This window comes from Haliotis rufescens, unplaced genomic scaffold, assembly GCF_023055435.1.
Source record: "Haliotis rufescens isolate VD_foot unplaced genomic scaffold, xgHalRufe1.0.p SCAF_5, whole genome shotgun sequence".
Lineage (NCBI taxonomy): Eukaryota > Metazoa > Mollusca > Gastropoda > Lepetellida > Haliotidae > Haliotis > Haliotis rufescens.
The window spans coordinates 1079575-1106082 of NW_025964223.1; the positions used below are offsets into that span (position 1 = coordinate 1079575).

General features: G+C 42.6%; 1 protein-coding gene across 5 annotated transcripts in view; it reads left to right on the plus strand.

Annotated features, from left to right (window-relative positions):
* Window positions 1-23691, plus strand: part of LOC124111836 (transcription initiation protein SPT3 homolog) — a 96160-nt gene extending 72469 nt beyond the window's left edge. For 4 of the 5 annotated variants that reach the window (XM_048384201.1, XM_048384200.1, XM_046471691.2 and 1 more), the window contains 11 exons: window positions 3647-3731; window positions 8689-8775; window positions 10531-10630; window positions 12159-12230; window positions 15114-15175; window positions 17475-17550; window positions 18231-18352; window positions 18670-18831; window positions 20960-21091; window positions 22801-22914; window positions 23048-23691. In XM_048384201.1, coding sequence (XP_048240158.1) covers window positions 3647-3731; window positions 8689-8775; window positions 10531-10630; window positions 12159-12230; window positions 15114-15175; window positions 17475-17550; window positions 18231-18352; window positions 18670-18831; window positions 20960-21091; window positions 22801-22914; window positions 23048-23095 — 1060 coding nt within the window. In that variant the 3' untranslated portion in view covers window positions 23096-23691. The remainder of the gene's footprint in view (window positions 1-3646; window positions 3732-8688; window positions 8776-10530; window positions 10631-12158; window positions 12231-15113; window positions 15176-17474; window positions 17551-18230; window positions 18353-18669; window positions 18832-20959; window positions 21092-22800; window positions 22915-23047) is intronic. The other variant, XM_048384202.1, reaches the window with a different exon arrangement.
* Window positions 23692-26508: the final 2817 nt, after the last annotated feature.

The following is a 26508-nucleotide window of genomic DNA, read 5'->3' on the forward strand; positions in this document are numbered from 1 at the left end:
CCTCTTTTAATTTGGAGCTGAGCACTTTAGCGCAAGGTTAAATAAGAGGTATCTGTTAGGGCTGGGACGGGTAACTCGGGTACTCGTGTCGGGTGGGTACTGAGTAGGACCCGGGTACCCACAGGACTACACGGAGCCGTGGTTAGTTACGTGATATATTGTTTAATGACAAAAAGTATCTTAAACTCTATGTTTAAACTACAAGTCACTAATGTTCACAGTTCTTCCTGACTACTTCTTCCTACTGCGCCCATTCCTTCTGACTTTTTTATGTTTGAATGAAAATAAAACTTCAGTCAACTTCAGTGTATACTCCAGATCCTTTAATACATGTATCTAAACACATCAGAACTACGGTCAAACTTTACCCAATCGGACAGTTTGTACCTACCTCTAGAGACTGACAGCGGGTACCCAGGTAGAGTCGGGTAATAGGGGTGGGGGGGGTGTGTGTGTGGGGTGTACCCGGGTAGTAAATCTGGACTCGTCCCAGCCCTAGTATCTGTATCTGAGTCAATAAGAGGTTCAATAGTTTTCAGTGAAACTTGGCATATGCATTGCTCATCAGCTGAACTTGTGCCTTTTGCTATTTTAAATGTTTTCCATATTATATATTTTACATTTCCATGGAAAGATTTTCAGCTTATTTTCAAAGGAGGGTAGGGTTCATTTCCGGGCCAGGGTTTGTTTCTGGGCCATAACTTGAAAACTGTTGAACATATTACAATGAAACTTTGCATATGCACTGCTCATCAGCTGAACTGGTGCCTTTTGTTATTTTAAATGTTTTCCATATTATATGTTTTACATTCCCATAAAACATTTGCAACTTAGTTTCCGAGCCATAACTTGAAAACCTTTCAACATTTTCAATTAAACTTGGCATATGCATTGCTCATCAGGTTTACTGGTACCTTTCGCTATTTTGAATGGAAAATCTTTGATCTCAAACAACTCCAGGTTTCATTTGCAAGTCCCTCCAAACACATAACTTATATATCATTGCCTTTTATAAAAGCTCCTATGCCTCAGCATGGCAGCAAATGCTTGCTGACTCGCTGACTTGGTTGATGCATGTCATCGATCCCAATTGCATGGATTGATGTTCATGATGTCAATCACTGGATTGTCTGGTCTAGACAAGATTATTTACAGACCGCCGTCATATAGCTGGGAAATTGCTGAGTGCGGCGTTAAACAACTGACGAACGAACAGACAAACTACAAGAAGATCTGCGGTGAAGATTTGCCCTGTGAAGATCCAGGGTAGAATAGGTGTTCAGCAACCCATGCTTGCCATAAAAAGCGATCAAATGTCATAAGAGGTGACTAACGGGATCGGGTGGTCAGGCTCACTGACTTGGTTGATGCATGTCATCGATCCCAATTGCATGGATCAATGCTCATAATATCAATCACTTGATTGTCTGGTCCAGAATAGATTAGGTACAGAGCGTCGTCATATAGCTGGAATATTGCTGAGTGCCGCGTTAAACAACAAACTAACCAACCAACTCACTCATAGTGTACAAAAATGATCAAATTCATCATCAATTTCAAAGACACAGACCAAAGTGTGATACAGCACCTTTGTACAAGACCTGTATAGTGTCATGTGGAGAAGTGATTCAGGAATACTGGAGCGTTGGGGTGTGGGCAGACACAGATTGTGTACAATGTAGAACGGTCTTGAGAGAATCAGCCTGGTGGCGTAAGTTACTGTGCCTATAAATGGAAGTAATGCGGAGCCAGCAGTGGAGACCCTGGAGAGATGGCTGTAGTATTCCTGGCACATGGCCACCCACTCCTCTCACAGCCAGGTCAGTAGAGCAGAGCAGGAGGTGGGTGTAGCTGGTGCTGTGTGTCGCCGGTGCTGTGTGTCGTTGCTGGAGCTGCTGGATCACTGGGTCATTGACAGTGTGACATACCATGCTGCAGTGACCAGCTGGCACTCAGTGTCAGGGCGAGATAGGGAGTCTCATCTTGACATACTGGATTAAACAGTGTCGGGTTGGCACATATATGATCAAATATTGACTGGCTGGACCTGTCTGATCAAATATTGGCTGTTTGGGATGTGAATGATCAAATATTGGCTAGTTGGGACATGCCTGTTCAAATATTAGTTGTTTGCGACGTGAATAATCAAATATTGACTGACTGGACATGATTGATCAAATATTGGCTTGTTGAGCCATATTTGATCAGCTATTGGTTGGTTGGGACATGCCTGATCATATATTGGCTGTTTGGGATGTGAATGATCAAATATTGGCTAGCTGGGACATGCCTGTTCAAATATTAGTTGTTTGCGACGTGAATAATCAAATATTGACTGACTGGACATGATTGATCAAATATTGGCTGGTTGAGCCATATTTGATCAGCTATTGGTTGGTTGGGACATGCCTGATCATATATTGGCTGCTTGGGACGTGAATGATCAAATATTGGCTTGTTCGGGCATATTTGAACAAATATTTTCTGGGTGGGACATGAATGATCAAATATGAGCTGCGTGAGACATGTGTGATCAAATATTGGCTCATTGGGACGTGAATGATCAAATATTGGCAGGTTGGGACATGATGATAAAAAATGAGCTGTGTGAGACATGTATGATCAAATATTGGCTCATTGGGAAATGAATGATCAAATAATGGCAGGTTGTGGCATGAATGATCAAATATTGGCTAGGTGGGACCAGAATAAGCAAATATTGGCTGTTTGGGACATGAATATTCAAATATTGGCTGTTTGAGACATGAATGATCAAATATCGGCTAGATGGGATGTGAATGATCAAATACCGGCTAGATGGGACATGAATGATCAAATATCGGCTAGATGGGATGTGAATGATCAAATATTGGTGGGTTGTGGCATGAATTATCAAATATTGACTGTTTGGGACATGAATGATCAAATATCGGCTAGATGGGATGTGAATGATCAAATATTGGTGGGTTGTGGCATGAATTATCAAATATTGACTGTTTGGGACATGAACGATCAAATATCGGCTAGATGGGATGTGAACGATCAAATATTGGCTAGATGGGACATAAATGATCAAATATTGGCAGGTTGTCTCATGAATGATCCAATATTGGCTAAATGGGACATGAATGATCAAATATTGGCTGGTAAGGGCATGAATAGTCAAATATTGGCTAGATGGGACATGAATGATCAAATATTGGCTGGTTGGGGCACGAATAATCAAATATTGGCTAGATGGGACATAAATGATCAAATATTGGCAGGTTATCTCATGAATGATCCAATTTTGGCTATATGGGACATGAATGAACAAATATTGGCTGGTTGTCTCATGAATGATCCAATATTGACTAAATGGGACATGAATGAACAAATATTGACTGTTTGGGACATGAATAATCAAATATTGGCTGTTTAGGACGTGAATGAGCAAATGTGGGCTGCTAAGACTTATTTGATCAAATGCTGCGGTGATATATATGATCAAATATTTGCAGTACCTTGACAGGTTGAGGTTTGCAAAGCCATGGATATCATATTTTCCTCGTCCAACTTCCCAACACTGCGTTATGTAGCTTCTAGCAGAATTTGAGTGAACATGTGAGTGTGATGTTTGTGACAGTTTTTTTCCTTTCTTTTCTAGGCATGGGTTTGGCGACTGTCGACGACCACTGCATGACACGGCTGTCCTTGTTGAAGAAATCGTACATGCTCAGATGGCTTCACTGGTGAGTAGCTGAGTATATTGGCAATAACAGGAGGTCATTAAGCAATTGCCAAAGGCTGGAAGACCTTAAATATCATGTGACCTCAGATGTCACAAAACACCATTATTATAATTCAGGGATGTGAGCAGGTTTTCCCGAAAAAAGAGGAAAAGTCTAGTTTTTTTAAACATTTGATTGCATTTTAAGCAATTTCGTGCAGTTTGGACAACATTCAAACCAAGAAATTAATAAGTCTATGGCAAATAAACAAAGATGGCGGATGCAGTAAAATTTCGAAGTTAAATCAGTACTTACTTTAAAAAAATCGGTCATAGCTTCCGCACACCCAGCTACCCGCCGGGTCTCGGAGCAATACTCCATAAACTTCAACCCCCCCATCCCATCCCCAAGACACAAGGACAACTGTCACAAACATGCAATGTCTGAATCTTTCCCCATGTCGAAGCATATTGAAAAAAACTTACCTTGTCGGCTACTTACTTACCTTTTGTTGAAAAAAACAAAACTCCATTGCAAACATAAGACATTAATACAACATATATCCCTGTGTTATGGGTTTTCGGACGCTGAAGAAACATTCATAGTTTTCTCACTCATCACATGAACAACTGTAAAACATCTAATTCACTTATAGGCTAAAAGACAACTTTATCTTAAAAACAAGCCATCATCGGAGTATTTACAATTTCTGTGTGACGCCACCCCCACGATATAGTGCAAGTATTCGTGATAGAAAATGTATGATGTCCGAAAACCTATGATGCTGAAGGGGGCACGGGTGGCCCAGTCGTCTAAGACGCTGCGATTCGTTGTGCAGAGTTGCGTCCCTTGGGCACGCCAGAAACCTAGGATTGTGGGTTCGAATCCCGGTTCGCCCCGATTATTGTCCCCCGCTGCGCGAAAGCGCGAAGCGGGGGATATAGTATTCACGACCGTCCGTCCGTACGTACGTCCGTCCGTACGTCCCACCTGTTTGTTGCCGCGATATCTCAAGAACTAAACACTGGATTGTCTTCATATTTGGAACTATGGTGTATATACAGACTCCGCAGACACCAGTCGGTTTTGGTGACCTTGACCCCATTTTCAAGGTCACAGCAGGCATATCTGCTTTTGGAGTTGGAAAACGGTGTTGCCGCGATATCTCAAGAACTAATCTCTGGATTGTCTTCCTATTTGGTACTAGGGTGTATATACGGACTCCGCAGCCACCAGTCGGTTTTGGTGACCTTGAGCCCATTTTCAAGGTCACAGCAGGTAAATCTGCTTTTGGAGTTGGAAAACGGTGTTGCCGCGATATCTCAAGAACTAATCGCAGGATTGTCTTAATATTTGGAAGTATGGTGTATATACAGACACCGCAGACACCAGTCAGTTTTGGTGACCTTGACCCTATTTTCAAGGTCACAGAAGGCAAAACTGCTTTTGGAGTTGGAAAACTGTGTTGCCGCGATATCTCAAGAACTAATCGCTGGATTGTCTTCATATTTGGTATTTTGGTGTATATACAGGCGGGGGACATTTCGTCACTTCTGTGACAAATACTTGTGTTTCTAGGTTTGTCAGCACCATACCCGTGCTCGTGGGTTTCACCGAAGTTGTAAACGTCTCAGACCTGCATCACTTCGGGCTTTCCTCCCACATTAAGCTGACACGACGTGATATAACTGGAGTATTGTTAAAAGTGGCATTAAACCCAACTCACTCACTCACTATGATGCTGAAAGCTCTGATCAAAAACAGGACAATCTGCGACGGTTGTCCGGTTTTCAATAATATTTTTCGGAGTGTTGTTTATAATCTTTGATTATTTTTTTACGCGGAAGATGATTTTTTCTGAGGACTACTGTTTTAAAAAACGCGATTTTCCGCGTTTTAGCGGAGATTTCACATCCGTGATAATTACCAACTGGATTTTTATGGAACATATCTTAAAAGATTCAAATAGTATCCTGCTTTACACCACGCAATGTCCAGTCTGAAGTTGGTTCCAGGCCCAGGGCCCGGTTCCACAAAGCAATCTTAGCTCTACGATCGCTTTGTGCAATGACGTGTCACTTGTCATAGTGTGGTCCTGTGCTAAGTGCTTGGTGTTGAAGGCACTGCAGAAGCTGTGTGTCATGGGGGACACCATTGGCCAAGTCATGTAAGGTGCAATCAAAGGAGGAGGGTGTGTTATATTAAAATTGAATATACATCGGGGATTCTTGGTAACTGATGCTTGATGCTTTGTTCGTCAGACTTTGTGACTTGGTTGATTGTGTGTCTTCGTACACCCGTGGTTAGGGACGTTGCTCATGATATTAATCTTTGATTTTTCTGGGCCAGACTTGTTTGTTTAATAATAATAATAATAGGTCAACTTATGTTGGCCAATATCCACACCACATCATGCTCAAAGCACTACACTATTATTGCCCCGGTCAATGGATCAGTATGCACTAAACCATCATTCTCAGCTCCCTCGGGAGTATACATCCCAAGCTGCCCCTGAGGTGCTGGAAGGTTAACAACCACATTGCCATCTCATCCTACTGGGTACCCATTTACTGCTGGGTGAACAGAAGCATGTTTTGAACAAAGTCACTTGTCCAAGGAGAGGCCACATGTGCTACATGTGCTTCAGTTTTGGGCAGGACCGGAGCCCTAGAAACTCTCAGGAGTCAAGCTGCTGAACGTGGTCGCCCATCCAAGGACTCTCCGCGACCATCATTGCTTAACTTCACCTACTGCCTCCGTGGTCTAGTGGTAGAGCGTCCGCCCAGAGAGCGGAAGGTCCGGGGCTAAATCCCTGGCCGCGTCATACCAAAAGACGTTTAAAGATGGTACTTGTTGTTACCCTGTCTGGCGCTCGGCATTAAAGGGCTAAAATAAGGACTGGTCGGCTCGGAGTCAGTATACTGTGTCTGAGTGGGGTATTCATGTTAAACTGCGGCATGGTATCTCAGTGGGCTAGCACTATAAATCGGCATCAGTCCGGACTAGTACAAGCAGCCACACACACACACACGTGCATGCACGTTGCTATATAAGTGCTGTAATCTTGGACGCGACATTAAACCCAATTTCACCTCACCTCACCTTAACTTCACCTGATTATGACCTGTGCACTGTGCTCAGGACCACATGCCGCCACGAGATGGCCATGAGATGGCTGGATTCCAGCTGACACTCTGATAACCGGATACTCAGTGTGTAATGTCTCAGTTAGTTTGTGCAGGTAATGCTTGAGCTGCATAAAAAGATGCAAATCCAGTGTTTCACCTGTAACAGGGAAACGAGATAGGAACGACAAAAAAGGGAGAAGGCAGATGTGATGAAGTGATGTCGTGAATACTTACATCAATAAACTAATGTTTGAAACACCAACTAACTGTAACATTTCCTGCACCCTAGGAATGTTTTTCAGATCTTGAACTCTCTCAGTCTTCACCTCTTGCACCTTTAACCTAACACCAGTAACCTCACAGCTGCAACTTGACACCAGTAACCTCACAGCTGTAACTTAACACCAGTAACCTCACAGCTGTAACTTGACACCAGTAACCTAACACCTGTAACCTAACACCTGTAACCTAACACCAGTAACCTCACAGCTGTAACTTGACACCAGTAACCTCACAGCTGTAACTTGACACCAGTAACCTCACAGCTGTAACTTGACACCAGTAACCTCACAGCTGTAACTTGACACCAGTAACCTCACAGCTGTAACCTAACACCTGTAACCTAACACCTGTAACCTCACAGCTGTAACTTGACACCAGTAACCTCACAGCTGTAACCTAACACCTGTAACCTAACACCAGTAACATCACAGCTGTAACTTGACACCTGTAACCTCACAGCTGTAACCTAACACCTGTAACCTCACAGCTGTAACTTGACACCAGTAACCTCACAGCTGTAACTTGTCACCAGTAACCTCACAGCTGTAACTTGACACCAGTAACCTCACAGCTGTAACTTGACACCAGTAACCTCACAGCTGTAACTTGTCACCTTTAACCTAACACCAGTAACCTCACAGCTGTAGCCTGACACCTGTAACCTCACAGCTGTGACCTGACACCTGTAGCCTGACACCTGTAACCTCACAGCTGTAACCTAACACCTGTAACCTCACAGCTGTAACTTGTCACCTTTAACCTAACACCAGTAACCTCACAGCTGTAGCCTGACACCTGTAACCTCACAGCTGTAACCTGACACCTGTAGCCTGACACTTGTAACCTCACAGCTGTAACTTGACACCCGTAACCTCACAGCTGTAACCTAACACCTGTAACCTAACACCTGTAGCCTGACACCTGTAACCTCACAGCTGTAACTTGACACCCGTAACCTCACAGCTGTAACCTAACACCTGTAACCTCACAGCTGTAATCTGACACCTGTAACCTCACAGCTGTAACTTGTCACCTATAACCTCACAGCTGTAACCTCACAGCTGTAACTTGTCACCAGTAACTTGACACCTGTAACTCGATACTAGTACCTTGACACCTGTTCACTCCTATAACCTGTCCACACCTGTAGCCTTTCCACTCATGTAACCTGTCTACACCTGTAACTTCTCCTCACCTGTAACCTGTCCACACCTGTAATCTGTCCACTCCTGTAACCTGTCCACACCTGTAACTTCTCACCTGTAACCTGTCCACATCTGTAATCTGTCCACTCATGTAACCTGTCTACACCTGTAACCTGTCTACACCTGTAAATTCTCCTCACCTGTAACCTGTCCACACCTGTAACTTCTCACCTGTAACCAGTCCACACCTGTAACCTCTCACACAAGTAACGACCCACACCTGACATTTAACAAATCGGTACATGATAGCATCAATACTAGTACCATTAACAAATATAAGAAAATAGGGTTCATATGAATCCTGATTTCTTTTCCAATTCTCTTTCCATGATTGCCTGACAGATTGTCTTGTTCCCTGTGTAGATGATGCAGGCGTCCGATGTTGCAGCTTCACGTAGTAGTCGCTTCATCGCCATGGAGGACTTCCTCTTCCTGCTACGCAAGGACAAGGTCAGTGCCACGAGCCATGAAGATCCGGGGTAGAAAAGATCTTCAGCAACCCATGCTTGTCCTCCGTGAAGATCCGGTTAGAATAGATCTTCAGCAAACCGTACTTGTCCCCCGTGAAGATCCAGGGTAGAATAGATCTTCAGCAACCCATGCTTGTCCTCCGTGAAGATCTGGGGTAGAAAAGATCTTCAGTAACCCATGCTTGTCCCCATGAAGATCCAGGGTAGAAAAGGGTCTTCAGCAACCCATGCTTGTCCCCATGAAGATCCAGGGTAGAATAGGTCTTCAGCAACCCATGCTTGTCCCCCGTGAAGATCCATGGTAGAATAGGTCTTCAGCAACCTATGCTTGTCCCCCGTGAAGATCCAGAGTAGAATAGGTCTTCAGCAACCCATGCTTGTCCCCATGAAGATCCAGGTAGAATAGGTCTTCAGCAATTCATGCTTGCCGTCAAAGGCGAATATGCTTGTCGTAAGAGGCAACAATGAGATCGGGTGGTCAGGCTCGCTGACTTGGTTTATGCATGTCATCGTATCCCAATTGGGGCGATTGATGCTTATGATGTCAATCACTGGATTGTCTGGTTAAGACTCAATTATTTACAGACCGCCATCATACAGCTGGAATATTGCTGAGTGCGGTGTTAAACAGCAAACAAAACAAATATGATGAACAGGTTTCTATATTCAGCCTTTCTCCCACCTACGCCGAAGACCCGGGTTCGATTCCCGACATGGGTACAATGTGTGAAGCCCATTTCTGGTGTCCCCCGCCGTGATATTGCTGGAATATTGCTAAAAGCGGCGTAAAATCAAACTCACTCACTCACCCTTTCTCCCACCTGAATATGATTCGGTCTAATCTGGAAACTAATAGAATAAAACAAAGGTCCGAGAGGTACTAAAAGTATGTGATCTATGCTACCAGTTGCTGGACCAGCCTCCTTGACTGTGTGGGTGAAGTCACTGACTTTGTGTGCTGACAATGAGGTGCCTTACTCTGAGAGTATGGGTTTGAATCCCGGGATGGACTCCACCCAAAACAGTCCTAGAATTTGTATTTTGCTAAGAAATTGTAATCCCAAATTTAACATCTGTTGGAAAGTGGTCAAAATTCATAACTAGTTTTAAGCTCTTGAGGTCAAGGTTGTTTACTCAGATTAAACTCTGCTCTCTACTGACAATGTTAATTGTTTTACACAGATAAAACTTTAATCAGATAAAACTCTGCCGTCTACTGACAATTTTGATTTTTTTCTCCTGTAAAACTCTGCTGTCTACTGATAATTGTTTCATTCAGATAAAACTCTGCCATCTACTGATGATTGTTTCATTCAGATAAAACTCTGTCGTCTCCTGATTATTGTTTCATTCAGATAAAACTCTGTCGTCTCCTGATAATTGTTTCATTCAGATAAAACTCTGTCGTCTCCTGATAATTGTTTCATTTAGATAAAACTCTGTTGTCTACTGATGATTGTTTTATTCAGATAAAACTCTGTCGTCTCCTGATAATTGTTTCATTTAGATAAAACTCTGTTGTCTACTGATGATTGTTTCATTTAGATAAAACTCTGCTGTCTACTGATAATTGTTTCATTCAGATAAAACTCTGTCGTCTCCTGATAATTGTTTCATTTAGATAAAACTCTGTTGTCTACTGATGATTGTTTTATTCAGATAAAACTCTGTCGTCTCCTGATAATTGTTTCATTTAGATAAAACTCTGTTGTCTACTGATGATTGTTTTATTCAGATAAAACTCCGCCGTCTACTGAAGTACATGGAGGTGAAAGACTTGAAGACCTCCACGCTGCGCAGTGGGGGGTTTGAGGACGAGGAGACGGCTGACTCAGGTGGGTGCAGCACATGAGACAGTCTATGAATTCTTGCAGTAGTTGACCCATAAATACCTTACACCTTACGAGTTGACTGTGTACAGTCATAATGGCTTCATGGAGGTCGATGTGACGTCACTTGCTGATTGTGTCATAATTGACTCTGCTTTCACTTTGAATTGAATTACTGTGGGTCATTAGTAAATAATGTCACACGAACATATTTCAACGGAATTGAGTTTCTGATCCTGATAATTAGAGAAGCTCGCCCAAGTTTCTTGTGATTTTTATATTTTTAAAACTCTGGTTGAGCTCTGAGTTTTTGAACATGTATGGTTGAGTGTTCACATATTCAAGCCCGGAGAGCGAAAGGTCCGGGGTTAATCCCCGGCCGCGTCATACCAAAAGACGTTAAAAGATGGTACTTGTTGTTACCCTGTCTGGCGCTCGGCATTAAGGGGCTAAAACAAGGACTGGTCGGCTCGGAGTCAGTATACTGTGTCTGAGTGGGGTATTCATGTTAAACTGCGGCATGGTATCTCAGTGGGCTAGCACTATAAATCGGCATCAGTCCGGACTAGTACAAGCAGAATCACAAACACATGCACATACATGCATGTCGCTATATACATGCAATAATCTTGGACGCGACGTTAAACCCACTTTCACCTCACCTCACATATTCAATATCAAAAGACACGAGGGTAAGATTCTATTTGTCATCCAAAATCGTTCTGACAACTTTTTCAGTTTGTGATCGGTACTCAGCAGTGTCCTGGGTGTAAAGGGTACAGCTAACCTGCTACAGTGGCAGAGAGATTAGTGATGTAATTTCATTGTGATGTCATTGTCGCTGATGATGTCACAATGGTCTGCGATGCCATTTGTTTGTAGTGATATCTCCCTGGAAAGATCCCTTGATCTCACTCAAGTGATATCTCTTGTAGAAGCCAGTTTTGGATGATAAATGTTTGTTGTATGTGTCAATGGCGTTTTGAGAATATTAACTTATGATTTTTTCTATTAATTTGAATAACCTTTTCTGTTTTAAAGATTTTTGTTATCTTTAGAATTGCACATGCTAAAACCATAGTTATATGTTCAAAATTTTATAAATCCTTTTTTTTCACTTTTCTTTATGTTGAATGTTAATTGGAAAAGTCTGCATTGCTTTTTTTTTATCAAATTATCTTAATCTCTTTTGTTTAATGCATTTAGCTAGATTAACCATACAATTATTGGTATTTCTATGTCTTTTTTTGTATGAGCAATTTCTAAAGCAAACATTGGCACTTAGTCATGTTCCCCAGTGGTTCAAGGGAGATAACTCTTGTTTTCAATGTGCTGAGTTTAATCAGTCTCATACCAAAACATTGTGAATATTTAATCAGGTATTGCTTGTTCTCTGTGATAATTGTTGTAGCTAACAATGTCGGACCACATGTCCTGTGTCGGGCATGGATGCTGCACGTGTAGCTCCACACACTGAACTTGAATAATTCAACTAATTACACATGGCTTTGATAATATTTGGTCTTGATTACAGCTGATAAAAGTCAGCCTGTGAGGAAACGGAGGAGGATCTGCTACGACTTCCTCGCCTCCATTGACAACACAGGTAAAGTGACTTTGTCAAATTTCTGGATTAAGTTGAACTTTTCATGATTTTGGAAAATACTGGATTCTGATTGGTCAATCAGGTTTCAAATCACAATAACAACCTCTGTTTGAAGCAGCTGACATGATGTCCACTTCACAGCAGAAGCTAATATGTATAGAAATGTATGTCTTTCGCAATCATTGTTTGCAGTGATGTAAAAGTTACAAGATGCTAAGTGTGTGTGTCAGTACATTTTGGGATTAAGACATGACAGAAATCAATAAAGAAAGTTCTTTTAAAGTATTACCATCAGGAATGTCAGAAAGCTTAAGATTTTGTCTTTCCTATTTCCTACTGTGATATCCTTTGCATCACAATAAGCACTGTGATGTTTCTTGTGATATGCAATTTTATTAATACGCCCTGCAAGGCTAAAGCTTCATTTGGTGAGGTGGGGGCACGGGTGGCCCAGTTGTCTAAGGTGTCGCAATTCACTGTGCAGAGTTGCGTTCATTGGGCACGCCAGAAACCTATGATTGTGGGTTCGAATCCCGGTTGGCCCCGATTATGTTTCTATGTTTTGTCAGCACCTAATCCGTGCATGTGGGTTTCACCGAAGTGGTAAACGTCTAAGACCTGCATCACTTCGGGCTTTCCTCCCACATCAAGCTGACACGCGGTGATATAACTGGAATATTGCTAAAAGCGGCGTTGAAACCAAATCACTCACTCATTTAGCTGATGAAGATCGTACCTGTGCCACACACTTTCATTGTCTTTCATGTATGCATATAACCATTGTTTGAGTATACACAGTGCTATACTTTGTTGGAAGGTTATAACTGTTGGTATACTATTTTAATGACGTAGAACACATCAGGGTTACATACAAAAGTAAGAATGTGTGCAGTTATAATGGAAAAGGATTACTCTCGTAACAATAACCAGTGTTTCCTTATTGTCAATCAATAGCCCGCTCAAAACACAGAAGTCGTGGCCTCCCCGTGGGGTCCCCTTGTCTCCACACACACACACGGCTTCAATGAATATCTTCCCTCCTACAGATACGTCCCCTCACTTCCTAAATAAACAATACCAGGGCTGACTTGGTACTCGCTGCTACGTGTTGGTTGTAGGAACAATCTCATTACAGGCCTCAAAGTTGCAACTAAAACGCTCGCCAATTCGACCTCAATTTCAATTTGTCTACTGTTTGAACTTCAGAGGGAGCTAAATGGCTACCTTGTTATTTAAGTATTGTATTTCAGTTGACAATGCTCATTGGATAAGAAAGGATATACCTAAATAATCTAGTAACATAAATTGCATCATTGTTTGAGTCACAATAAACAAAAGTACAGTTTCCACTAATAAACGAATTCAAGACTAGTGCTATGACTTGTACATAATTATAGTTATTTTATAAAAGATAATTTCAAATGCTTTTGGCTACCTACAATATTAGCTTGACTTCTTGATTTTACCACTGGCTACCAGGAAAAAAAGGAACTTTGAGGCCTGTCATTGTAACCAGATCTTATGCTCCCACACAATACCTCGTTCCATGAAGTTCTGAGGACACTTCCATAAAAGGTCGCATTGGGTGAACCCTTAGCAGCCTTTGACTTTCCGTTCTGTACAAAGGATGTGTGGGATCTTTAGCCAATCAGATGTCAGCTTTCTAAAATGATTCAGCTTCATGTATTTTCTACCTTGATTCAGAAGTTTTGATTTTAATATCCCCTCCTTTCTACACCCTTTTGAATGTAGATGCCTTGCAACTCAGAAACAATGAAATGTATTACTTGACCACAACAATATTGCAGCTTTCGTATTTGGAACTACCTATTAATATTTGTTTTTGAGCTACAGAAATCAGATATGCTTGTCTGAATACTTCACTCACTCGTAGGGATAATTTAGAAGCCTTGAGGCTGATTGGCTGACTACAAAGTTCACCTGGTGTATTCCTGTGCAGGTGATCTCAGATCTTCACGCAGAAAAGTATATAATTTTGGAGTAACAAATTTGATTTTATTGAGATTGGTTGTTAGAGCCAACAAATGAGAATATCTTGCTTCCACTGTAATGAGTGAGTGAGTGAGTATGGTTTTATGCTGCTTTTAGCAATATTCCAGCAATATCACGGCTGGGGACACCAAAAATGGCCTTCACACATTGTACCCATGTCGGGAATCGAACCCGGGTCTTCGGAGTGACGAGCGAACGCTTTAACCACTGGGCTACCCGACCGCCCCGGCTTCCATTGTAACTAAGGATGTGTGTGCACCTTGACAACTTCGTTGGTTGCTCATGAAATCAGGCTCTGTTTCCCGGGTGATTATTTACCCAGTGATAGAGCAGGAATATCTGTGGCAGCCTTGTAAAACAATATTCGTGCACGTCCTTCGTGTAAAGATTTCTGTTAATGCCTCATCGATCATTGCTTCAAGCAACGTTTGACCTGACCTACTGTAACATGACATGCCTCTAGAATTGTAGGCACTCACTCACTGTTGCGCAGTGGAACTGAATATTTGAGAGTGGTTTAACTTAAATGAAAACTAATCTTAAATTTCTATGACTTACCTTTTTTGAATGAAACAAGGAACTAAACGTGATAACCTATTAAAAAAATATGAAAATCTATAAGGAACTGAACGTGATTACCTGTTATTATGTGAAGCTCTGGGTGCGTTTTGGAGCACATTTTTTATGAACAAACATGTCTTGAGAACACTGAGCTTAGCTTAATTTTGTAACATTCGTTGTGTTTCTGATTGAAGCTCCTGGGTTTCACCAAAGTGTTCAATGTCGCCAGCATGTCAGGCCTTCCTCTCACATGAAGGGACCGGGGGCTACTGGGGTCCCCCAACTGAGCTTGGTGTGTGTGTGTTTCAGGAGAGTTACTGGCCCTGTTTGACGAGGAAGGAGTGGACGAGATTAAACACGAGAGGCTGATGGTCAGTAATCTCAGTGCATTATGTTCACACGTGAACCTATTTTGTTGTAATATTTGTTGGGGTTACGGGTGGCCCAGTCGTCTAAGGCGCCGCAATACTCTGTGCAGAGTTGCGTCCCTTGGGCATGCCAGAAACCTATGATTGTGGGTTCGAAACCCGGTTATTATCCCCCGCCGCGCGAAAGCGCGAAGCGGGGGATATAGTATTCACGACCGTCCGTCCGTCCGTCCGTCCGTCCGTACGTCCCACCTGTTTGTTGCCGCGATATCTCAAGAACTAAACACTGGATTGTCTTCATATTTGGAACTATGGTGTATATACAGACTCCGCAGACACCAGTCGGTTTTGGTGACCTTGACCCCATTTTCAAGGTCACAGCAGGCATATCTGCTTTTGGAGTTGGAAAACGGTGTTGCCGCGATATCTCAAGAACTAAACACTGGATTGTCTTCATATTTGGAACTATGGTGTATATACAGACTCCGCAGACACCAGTCGGTTTTGGTGACCTTAATCCCATTTTCAAGGTCACAGCAGACAAATCTGCTTTTGGAGTTGGAAAACGGTGTTGCCGCGATATCTCAAGAACTAAACACTGGATTGTCTTCATATTTGGAACTATGGTGTAAATACAGACTCCGCAGACACCAGTCGGTTTTGGTGACCTTGATCCCATTTTCAAGGTCACAGCAGACAAATCTGCTTTTAGAGTTGGAAAACGGTGTTGCCGCGATATCTCAAGAACTAAACACTGGATTGTCTTCATATTTGGAACTATGGTGTATATACAGAATCCGCAGACACAAGTCGGTTTTGGTGACCTTGATCCCATTTTAAAGGTCACAGCAGGCAAATCTGCTTTTGGAGTTGGAAAACGGTGTTGCCGCGATATCTCAAGAACTAAACACTGGATTGTCTTCATATTTGGAACTATGGTGTATATACAGACACCGCAGACACCAGTCGGTTTTGGTGACCTTAATCCCATTTTCAAGGTCACAGCAGACAAATCTGCTTTTGGAGTTGGAAAACGGTGTTGCCGCGATATCTCAAGAACTAAACACTGGATTGTCTTCATATTTGGAACTATGGTGTATATACAGACACCGCAGACACCAGTCGGTTTTGGTGACCTTGACCCCATTGTCAAGGTCACAGCAGGCAAATCTGCTTTTGGAGTTGGAAAACGGTGTTGCCACAATATCTCAAGAACTAATCGCTGGATTGTCTTCATATTTGGTACTATGGTGTACAGGCGGGGGATATTTCGTCACTCTGTGACAAATACTTGTGTTTCTAGGTTTGTCAGCACCATACCCGTGCTCGTGGGTTTCACCAAAGTGATAAACATCTAAGACCTGCATCACTTGGGGCTTTCCTCCCACATTGAGCTGACACGCCATGATATAACTGGAATACTGTTAAAAGCAGCATTAAACCCAACACACTCACTCACTCCAAGACCGTTACTGATGACAAGTCACTGCACATGTTCAGTAGGCTGAAGCTACTTATAGATAGGGATCTCAGTAAGTTAAGATAAGATATATGGATGAACAAGTTCTTTATTACAATTAGGAGAGATGTTTCAGTGAAGGTTCTAACACTGTATTAAGCAAGTGATGACGGTGTTAGAAACGTCACTCCTAACTGTAATAAAGAAGTTGTTCCTCCATATATCTTATCCTTACTTAGTACTCCAACTTCTGATGCATATCAAAGAAGGGGATCTCAATGTTGTGGGTCAAGAAAAGGAACCATAAACAGTGTACTCAGTGTATGTAGAATCGAAGTATGTAAAATGCAAACTACCCTGTTAATGATTAAGACAGTAAAACTTTTTTGCATCCCCAGAACTCTCAATGTAAATTATTTGCATCCATTCTCAATTTGTATGTGAAGGATGCAGCATTATGCATCCAGTAAAACCCTGCTTGTCTGAAGTCTGGTGTTGATTCCGGGGCAGAATAGGTTCCGGTGCTTCGGATAGACTGTGTGATGTAACAATTTTTGGTTGAGTCATTTTCGGTATTTAAACCCACACTGACATTAAGGCACCCAATTGCCAGCACACAAAGTCAGCAATCTAACCCTCTCAACCACCGAGGCTTCCACAAAAAATGAAAGTCAGACAAGTGGTTGTCTAGATCACATACTTTGTGTACCCCTCTGACAAGTGTAAATAGGCACGGCTCCCATGGCTGAAAGCTTTGAACACACAATGCCATTTAGAAAGTTGTCAAATGTAACAAATGTTATATGTTTATGTGATGTTTTAGCTGTTTTTCATATATTACAGCGTGCTGAGGTGCAGACTCGTAGCATGACCCCACAGCAGTACACAGAGTACTGTCAGGCTCGACAGAGCAGCTTCAGTAAGTATTCCGGGTTAGAAAAGGCCCCTGCAACATCGAGGATCTACATGGATTGGGTGGTCAGGCTCAGTGACTTAGTGGATTGGGTGTCCTCATATCCCAGCATCAAACACTGCTCATCTATATCTGTTCCATCGGTACTCACACATGGTCGTAGTAGACACTGGCAGTGGGGTAGCCTAGTGGTTAAAGTGTTGGCTAATTATCTGGGTTCTGTTCCCACATGGGTACAATATGTGAAGCTCATTTTGGTATCCCCTGCTTGATATGGCTGTACTATTGCTAAAAGCAGCGTAAAACTATACTCCAGATAACACTGCCTACTGGGATATCATCACCTTGTGTGTAATATTGTTAGAAACTCAGCTTTTACCTGATAAGGAATAAATTTCAAATATGATATGGATTGGGCAGTCACTGTGTAACAGTGTGTTTGACTGGACTGTCACAGTGTACAACAGTGTGTTTGACTGGACTGTCACAGTGTACAACAGTGTGTTTGACTGGACTGTCACTATGTACAACAGAGTGTTTGACTAGACTGTCAATATGTACAACTGTGAGTTTGACTAGAATGTTACAATGTATAACTGCGTGTTTGACTGGATTCACTATGTACAACAGTGTGTTTGACTGTCACTATGTATAACAGTGTGCAGGAGTTGTTTGTCTGTACACAGGTCGGAAGTACAAGAGCCAGAGATTCAAGGACTGGGTCATGGCGGGAGTCACCATCGACGTGAAGCCGAACCTACAGGCCTGGGAGGTGATCAGCTACCTCGCCTACGAGACAGTCGCTCAGGTAATCATGTCACATGAGACAGTCGCTCAGGTAATCATGTCACATGAGACAGTCGCTCAGGTAATCATGCAACAAGGGAGGACGACAGAAACTAAGTTGCTGACAAAGCTTCATAATTAGGGTGATTCTGGGATTCGAAACCACAATCCGTATATCCTGGCATGACCAAGGGAAGTAACTCTCCACTTCCACAACTGTCTCTTGAGACCACTGGGCCACCACATTATCAGGAAATCCTGCTCAGATTAAACTCTCAAACACTGTGGTGCCACCAATATGACTCAAGCCCTATAATCACAGAAGTTGCTGTGTTTCAGATCGTTGACCTGGCTCTGATTGTTAAGCAGGACATGAGGGCAACAACCTCAGACCCGATGTCAAAGAACCAGCCCAACCTCTGCCTCAACTACCATGATGCTGTGCCCATGTCCTCCATCATCGGCAGCAACAAGATGTCCCTCATGGCGTCACCTACCAGGGTACACAAACTTAGTTTAACTGTGGGTGACCTTGGATGGCTTGAGAGCAGATACACCGATCAGGGAACACAAACTTAGTTTAACTGTGGGTGACCTTGGATGGCTTGAGAGCAGATACACCGGACAGGGAACACAAACTTAGTTTAACTGTGGGTGACCTTGAATGGCTTGAGAGCAGATACACCGGACAGGGAGCACAAACTTAGTTTAACTGTGGGTGACCTTGAATGGCTTGAGAGCAGAGACACTGGACAGGGAACACAAACTTAGTTTACTGTGGCCTTGGATGGCTTGAGAGCAGACACACCGGACAGGTAACACAAACTTAGTTTAACTGTGGGTGACCTTGAATGGCTTGAGAGCAGATACACCGGACAGGGAACACAAACTTAGTTTAACTGTGGGTGACCTTGGATGGCTTGAGAGCAGACACACCGGACAGGGAGCACAAACTTAGTTTAACTGTGGGTGACCTTGGATGGCTTGAGAGCAGATACACCGGACAGGGTACACAAACTTAGTTTAACTGTGGGTGGCCTTGAATGGCTTGAGAGCAGATACACCGGACAGGGAACACAAACTTAGTTTAACTGTGGGTGACCTTGAATGGCTTGAGAGCAGATACACCGGACAGGGAGCACAAACTTAGTTTAACTGTGGGTGACCTTGAATGGCTTGAGAGCAGATACACCGGACAGGGAACACAAACTTAGTTTACTGTGGCCTTGGATGGCTTGAGAGCAGATACACCGGACAGGGAACACAAACTTAGTTTACTGTGGCCTTGGATGGCTTGAGAGCAGATACACCGGACAGGGAACACAAACTTAGTTTAACTGTGGGTGGCCTTGGATGGCTTGAGAGCAGATACACCGGACAGGGTACACAAACTTAGTTTAACTGTGGGTGGCCTTGAATGGCTTGAGAGCAGATACACCGGACAGGGAACACAAACTTAGTTTAACTGTGGGTGACCTTGAATGGCTTGAGAGCAGAGACACTGGACAGGGAACACAAACTTAGTTTACTGTGGCCTTGGATGGCTTGAGAGCAGACACACCGGACAGGGTACACAAACTTAGTTTAACTGTGGGTGACCTTGGATGGCTTGAGAGCAGATACACCGGACAGGGTACACAAACTTAGTTTAACTGTGGGTGACCTTGGATGGCTTGAGAGCAGACACACCGGACAGGGAGCACAAACTTAGTTTAACTGTGGGTGACCTTGGATGGCTTGAGAGCAGATACACCGGACAGGGTACACAAACTTAGTTTAACTGTGGGTGACCTTGGATGGCTTGAGAGCAGATACACCGGACAGGGAGCACAAACTTAGTTTAACTGTGGGTGACCTTGAATGGCTTGAGAGCAGATACACCGGACAGGGAACACAAACTTAGTTTAACTGTGGGTGACCTTGAATGGCTTGAGAGCAGATACACCGGACAGGGAACACAAACTTAGTTTAACTGTGGGTGGCCTTGAATGGCTTGAGAGCAGATACACCGGACAGGGTACACAAACTTAGTTTAACTGTGGGTGGCCTTGAATGGCTTGAGAGCAGATACACCGGACAGGGAACACAAACTTAGTTTAACTGTGGGTGACCTTGAATGGCTTGAGAGCAGATACACCGGACAGGGTACACAAACTTAGTTTACTGTGGCCTTGAATGGCTTGAGAGCAGAGACACCGGACAGGGAACACAAACTTAGTTTACTGTGGCCTTGGATGGCTTGAGAGCAGACACACCGGACAGGGTACACAAACTTAGTTTAACTGTGGGTGACCTTGGATGGCTTGAGAGCAGATACACCGGACAGGGAACACAAACTTAGTTTAACTGTGGCTGACCTTGGATGGCTTGAGAGCAGATACACCGGACAGGGTACACAAACTTAGTTTAACTGTGGGTGACCTTGGATGGCTTTAAGCCCAAGGTGGTATCAGGTTATTACAAATTTTGTATATATTACTTTTAAGAAATCAATACAGAGTTGAATCATGAATCGATGAATAAATAGGTGTATAATATCGTGTGTAACTTCATAATGAAACAATATATCAGTGGACTTTGACACCTGTACTAATTACATTGATCTTTAATATATCGGCTATATTTTCAGTCAAGCCCTCCCTCCACCCCCACGACACCATCAGTTCCAGGGTCAACTTCAGCCCCGACCTTGACCTTGCCCCAGGGGTCAGGAGGTAGCAGCTCAAGTTCATCCAAATCTAAATCTAAGAAACGGAAGAAGGTGAGTGCTGTGCTAGGATGTGTACCCTGTGAACTGAGACAGTTGGCTACATCCGCATCTCCCACATCCCCAAGGACCCGTCAACCGCCTCTGTGGTCTAGTGGTAGAGCGTCCGCCCAGAGAGCGGAAGGTCCGGGGTTCAATCCCCGGCCGCGTCATACAAAAGACGGTACTTGTTGTTACCCTGTCTGGCGCTCGGCATTAAAGGGCTACAACAAGGAATGGTCAGTTTGGAGTCAGTATACTCTGTCGGAGTGGGGTATTCATGTTAAACTGCGGCAAGGTATCTCAGTGGGCTAGCACTATAAATCTGCATCAGTCCGGACTAGTACAAGCAGCCACACACACACACGCGTCACTATATAAGTGCAATAATCTTGGACACGACGTTAAACCCCATTTTCACCTCACCTTACCCAAGGACCTGTGAAGATCCTTCATCAAACCATGCTTGCCATGAAAGGTGACTATGCTTGTTGTAAGAGGTGATTTAATTGATCAGGTTGTAAGAGGTGACTTAGTTGATCGGGTGTCAGGCTCACTGACTTAATTGATGCATGTCATCGTATCCAAATTGCGTAGATCGATGCTCATGATGTCAATCACTGGATTGTCTCATCCAGACTTGATTATTTCAAGACTGCTGGAATATTGCTGAGTGCAGCGTTAGACAACAAACAAAACATCCCAAAGGTCAACAAGTAAAGGTTGCTTTTCTAACCCAGACGCCTCACAGGGCCATTAGAGCAACACAACATGTTAGATGCAGTAAGTATTGATTAGATTGGTAAGGATTAGATACATGTACATACAAATGTACCTTCAGAGCTGACCAGTGAAGATCCGGGGTAGAATGTCTTCAGCAACTCATGCTTGCTGTAAAAGGCGATTATGCTTGTCGTAAATGTGACTAACGGGATCGGGTGGTCAGGCTCACTGACTTGGTTGATACATGTCATCGTATCCCAAATGCCTGGATCGATGCTCATGATATCAATCACTGGATTGTCTGGTCCAGACTCAATTATTTACAGAATGCTGTCATATAGCTGGAATATTGCTGAGTGCGGCGTTAAACAACAAACCAACATTCAGAGCTAACCATGCCTTAGAAACTGAAATTGGTATTATCATGTTTTACAAAATCCTACATGCTGACCTTGACCTCTGACTAATTTTGACCGAAACCTTTTGAAAGTGGCCCCATCTTACAGAAGCTAACTTCATTTTTTAGGTGAATATTTTCATGGCCCTGACCTTTTCTTGACGTGCCAAAATATTTCCCAAGGTATGAAAGATGTCCATGGAAGGAAACGGTGTATGTTAACCTTTGCAACGAAGCTTTGAGAAATTATCAGTTCAGTGACAGTATTTGCTGAGTATTGCTTACTGCATCATAAAACACCGCCCACTCAATCAGTCATACAGGTCTGTAGAAAATTTGATGGTCATTTTTGTTTGTTGCTGCACTCAGCAATATTTCAGCTATATGACGGCGGTCTGTAAATAATCGAGTCTGTATTAACCATGTCAGCGAGCCTGACCACCTGATCCCGTTAGTCGCCTCTTACAACAAGCATAGTCACCTTTTACGGCAAGCTGGGGATGCTGAAGACCTATTCTATCCCAGATCTTCACGGATTTGGATCATGAGAGACAGTTCAGTGATACCCCAGTGACACCCCAGTGACCCCTTGACCGTGTTTCAGAGTGGCCCTGCTAACTTGATGGAGATGTCACACAACCAAGCCATCCTGCCCTGCGATGTCCGGGAGGCGATGCGCAGATACAGTCAGAGTATTGGATTCCTGGCCTCACAGACGGTCAGTTGCAGATACTCCTGCCATTGAATAGTTTAATCATCTCATAACCACTTGGTAAAATAAGGTTGTCTTGGTTTTACTCAACTAGAGAAAATCATTAATTGCCATAAATATGATCAATCTCTCTTTCCAGAAAGTCAACCCAAGCCTGCCTCCGAAGATGCGACTGCTATGCACTTGAGAAAAGCTACCTGGGAAGTCTGTTACATATGACGTCTGCTGCTTGGGACGTCCGTTACATATGATGTCCGTTGCATATGATGTCTGCTGCTTGGGACGTCTGTTACATATGACGTCTGCTGCTTGGGATGTCTGTTACATATGTCTGCTGCAACATTTGTTACTGATGACGTCTGCTTTGAACTTCTATTGCTAGGATCATGGGCCAGCTGGATCAACTGGACTGATATATGAACATGTCTTGCTTGTGAATCATGATTGCAGGAAGGAGATTGACTGAGACAGATGCCACAGAACTTTTCATTCATGCTATCACTTAGAACAGTTAGTCAGCAGGGATGCTTGTTGATAACACTGTTTCCAACCATACTCAGGCGCCTACTACTTCCATCAAGTCAGTTCTGTATTTCTTCATCACCAAAGTGCAATACTAAGCAAGTTTTACAAACAAATAAGATGAACATTCACATATGAACTTGCTGCTACATGGTCACTTGTGTTGCAAGAATGTGTATGTCGCGTCTGCAACAAGCCTTTCTCGTACTTATCAATGTACTGCCAGTGTCAGATAAGTTTAATAAAACACACCCTCCATCATATTTGTTTTCAATGTCAAGATATCAGTACACAGCTGTTCCATGTAGATGTTTTTTTCTACAATTATTGCTTCCGTGAAGGAACCAAGACTGAAGCAAGGACCCTACCTCCACCCCAACAGATGAACACAAAGACAAGTCCAAATATTTTCTGTTTTATTTACATGTAGTGAAAAATGGCACATCTAACAACTTGTGCTATAAGTTGTACAAGTTACTTTCACTGGGTAGGAAAATATTAACAACTAAAGTTTGAAACCAAAATCCACTGTTTCAGACCATCCATGATGTCCGTTACTGTAAGAGACATAGAAAGTTCAAATCATTGTGATGCCCATAAATAATAAGCTTGCTCCAATGGTTTCCTTTACCCCTGACCTGGTTGGTGTCAAACACTATCTGCTGGTTGATGCGTAGTCGTGTTGATGGGCACGACAAGGCCGTGGAGCATTGTCCCTCTGTTTCTTGACATTGTGGTCAATGTTACGAGAGTCTCTGTCGAATGAGGGAAGTCCTTGACTGGCAGAGTGATATGCATCATACACATTGGACTAGCAGGCTATTTATCAATTCGTTTTGTCAAATGTGATATGCCCCCCCCCCTTGTCTTAACAATCACCACGCTCGCATAAATCTGTACCTACAATGTATAACTATAGGTGCTGGAGGAAGTAGGAAGAACCCCAATAAACCACCAGGTAGACTGAGCACCGACATTGCTGGCAGCGCTTCAAGCACCAGGATCCTGTGTTAACCCCCAGGAAGGGGAATCCCCGCAGTGGCAGAATGTTTCGTTTTGGGGCGATAACTTTAACTGTTACGTTGACTTTCTTTGCCCTTTAAACCAACAAGCATCGGTATGTTTGGACACATCTTGAATATGTTTGACTAAACAATCCCTTAAGACTGGAAACAAATAAATATACAGACATGTATGAAATAATTAACTGAAATGATTTGACAGCAACTTGATGCAGAAAACAAACTAACATATCACATGAACACAACAGCTAAAGAACTACCAGGAATGCTAGAAAAATGCCTTCAGAATCTCTTCTCCAAATACCAATACACGCCTGCCGACCTTGCTTTGATCAATGTTACCATTAGTATATTCTAGTTGCAATATACCGGAGATAATATTGCACCAACAAGGAAATTTTGTTTTCGAGAGTCCAATGAGAGAAATCTGAAAAAGAATTTAGAAGTATGCAATTTAAAATTATAGCTTTCTTTCAAAGAAAGGAGCATGTGCACGCACACACGCACGCACGCACGCACGCACGCACGCACGCACACACACCCACACTTTGGCTGTTTATCATAATTGCTCCTGTAAACATGTTTTGAGAATGATCACAACGTCAAATTCAGGCGGCTACACACAGTAGATTCTGGTTCAGGGATTTTTCTGGTATTTCCGACAGTAATTTAGACAGGAGACCCTTGGGAACTAAAAATACAGACAATACAAAAACAACACTTGGCCTTCTTGAATAAATTAGGTTGAAGAAACGTCACATGTTCGAACACTATCTAAACACACTCATAAATCTCCATACCACTGCCGACACTGACGAGAACACTCAATCTACAGTGAAGTTAAAAGTAGATTCAGTTTGACAAACACAATTACAGGTGCATTTCTTGTAGCTCACCAGGTGAGGGTGTACTGGTGCCATATTAAAGTCAGATAACTGCAAGCTTGTGACTTCTCTAACAGTTAAATACAATCACATGTAAAATATCAAAATCATTGAACAGTCCTGTTTCGGTTTTTGCTTTACAATAACCACGTTTAAGTTTTGCTTCAATTATTATTTAAATTAACATCAAATTGTAGTTTTAAAATTTTGTCTCCTGCATCTTTGCCAAGAGAATCTGTAAAATAAGAAAATAATTTGATTTATCAGAACACTAGAACATAAACTGAGATCGTACAGATTCGACTTAAAAGGACGTATATAAAAAATAAATGCAATCACAGCTGAGAGGACTTAAGCTGTCATTTTCTCGTCATAAAGCTGTAGTAATGCCTCCATTTCTACTACATATGCTTGACAAATATTATTCAGGTCGTTGGTGACATTCAGTGTTGCAGCAGTATATACAGTGATTCACAAGCCATGGGAGGCAAGCCAGACATAAATGCAGTAACCATGGTAACTGCGTAAGAAGATGAAACTTCGCAACTGGAAGTTTTGAAAGTGTAATAAAATGAATCACTACAAATTTATACCTTAGACATGTTGAGGAGGTGTATAGATGTTGGTGCCTTTTGTGAAACTGAGACAGCTCTGTACAACGGAATTATTAACAGCAACTACTGATTCTGTTTCACTCTGAGACACCAAACAAAAAACGGCAGGTTCTCAATGACTTGGAACAAACTTGCTTGGACTGCCACTTTGTCAGCACCCAGTCCCTATTAGGAGACGAACAGAACAGAGTGTTGAGGCTGTTCACAAGATGTTTTTGTTTTATATCCTACTCATTAAATGTCAAAGAACACCCGATGATTTTCATATTACTAGAGGTAATCCGTCGAGACAGATGAACTATAGTGATATGAAAGAATCTGGCGTTTCTTTAACTTCTTTTGAGTAGTATATATTCCACAAAATAATGTAGGATATTTTTTTTTTACGGTTTCTGAATTTTAGAATCATTTCTCTTTATTCTGAATTTATACTGTCAAGGGGAGGTAACTGATACCTGGTATATTCAGGTGTGTTTTTCCAAACAAACAAAATAAATAGAAGAATTGGTTCTCAGGCAATGGCTTTTGAAAATATAGTGTGAGCTGGTGGTGGGTGGT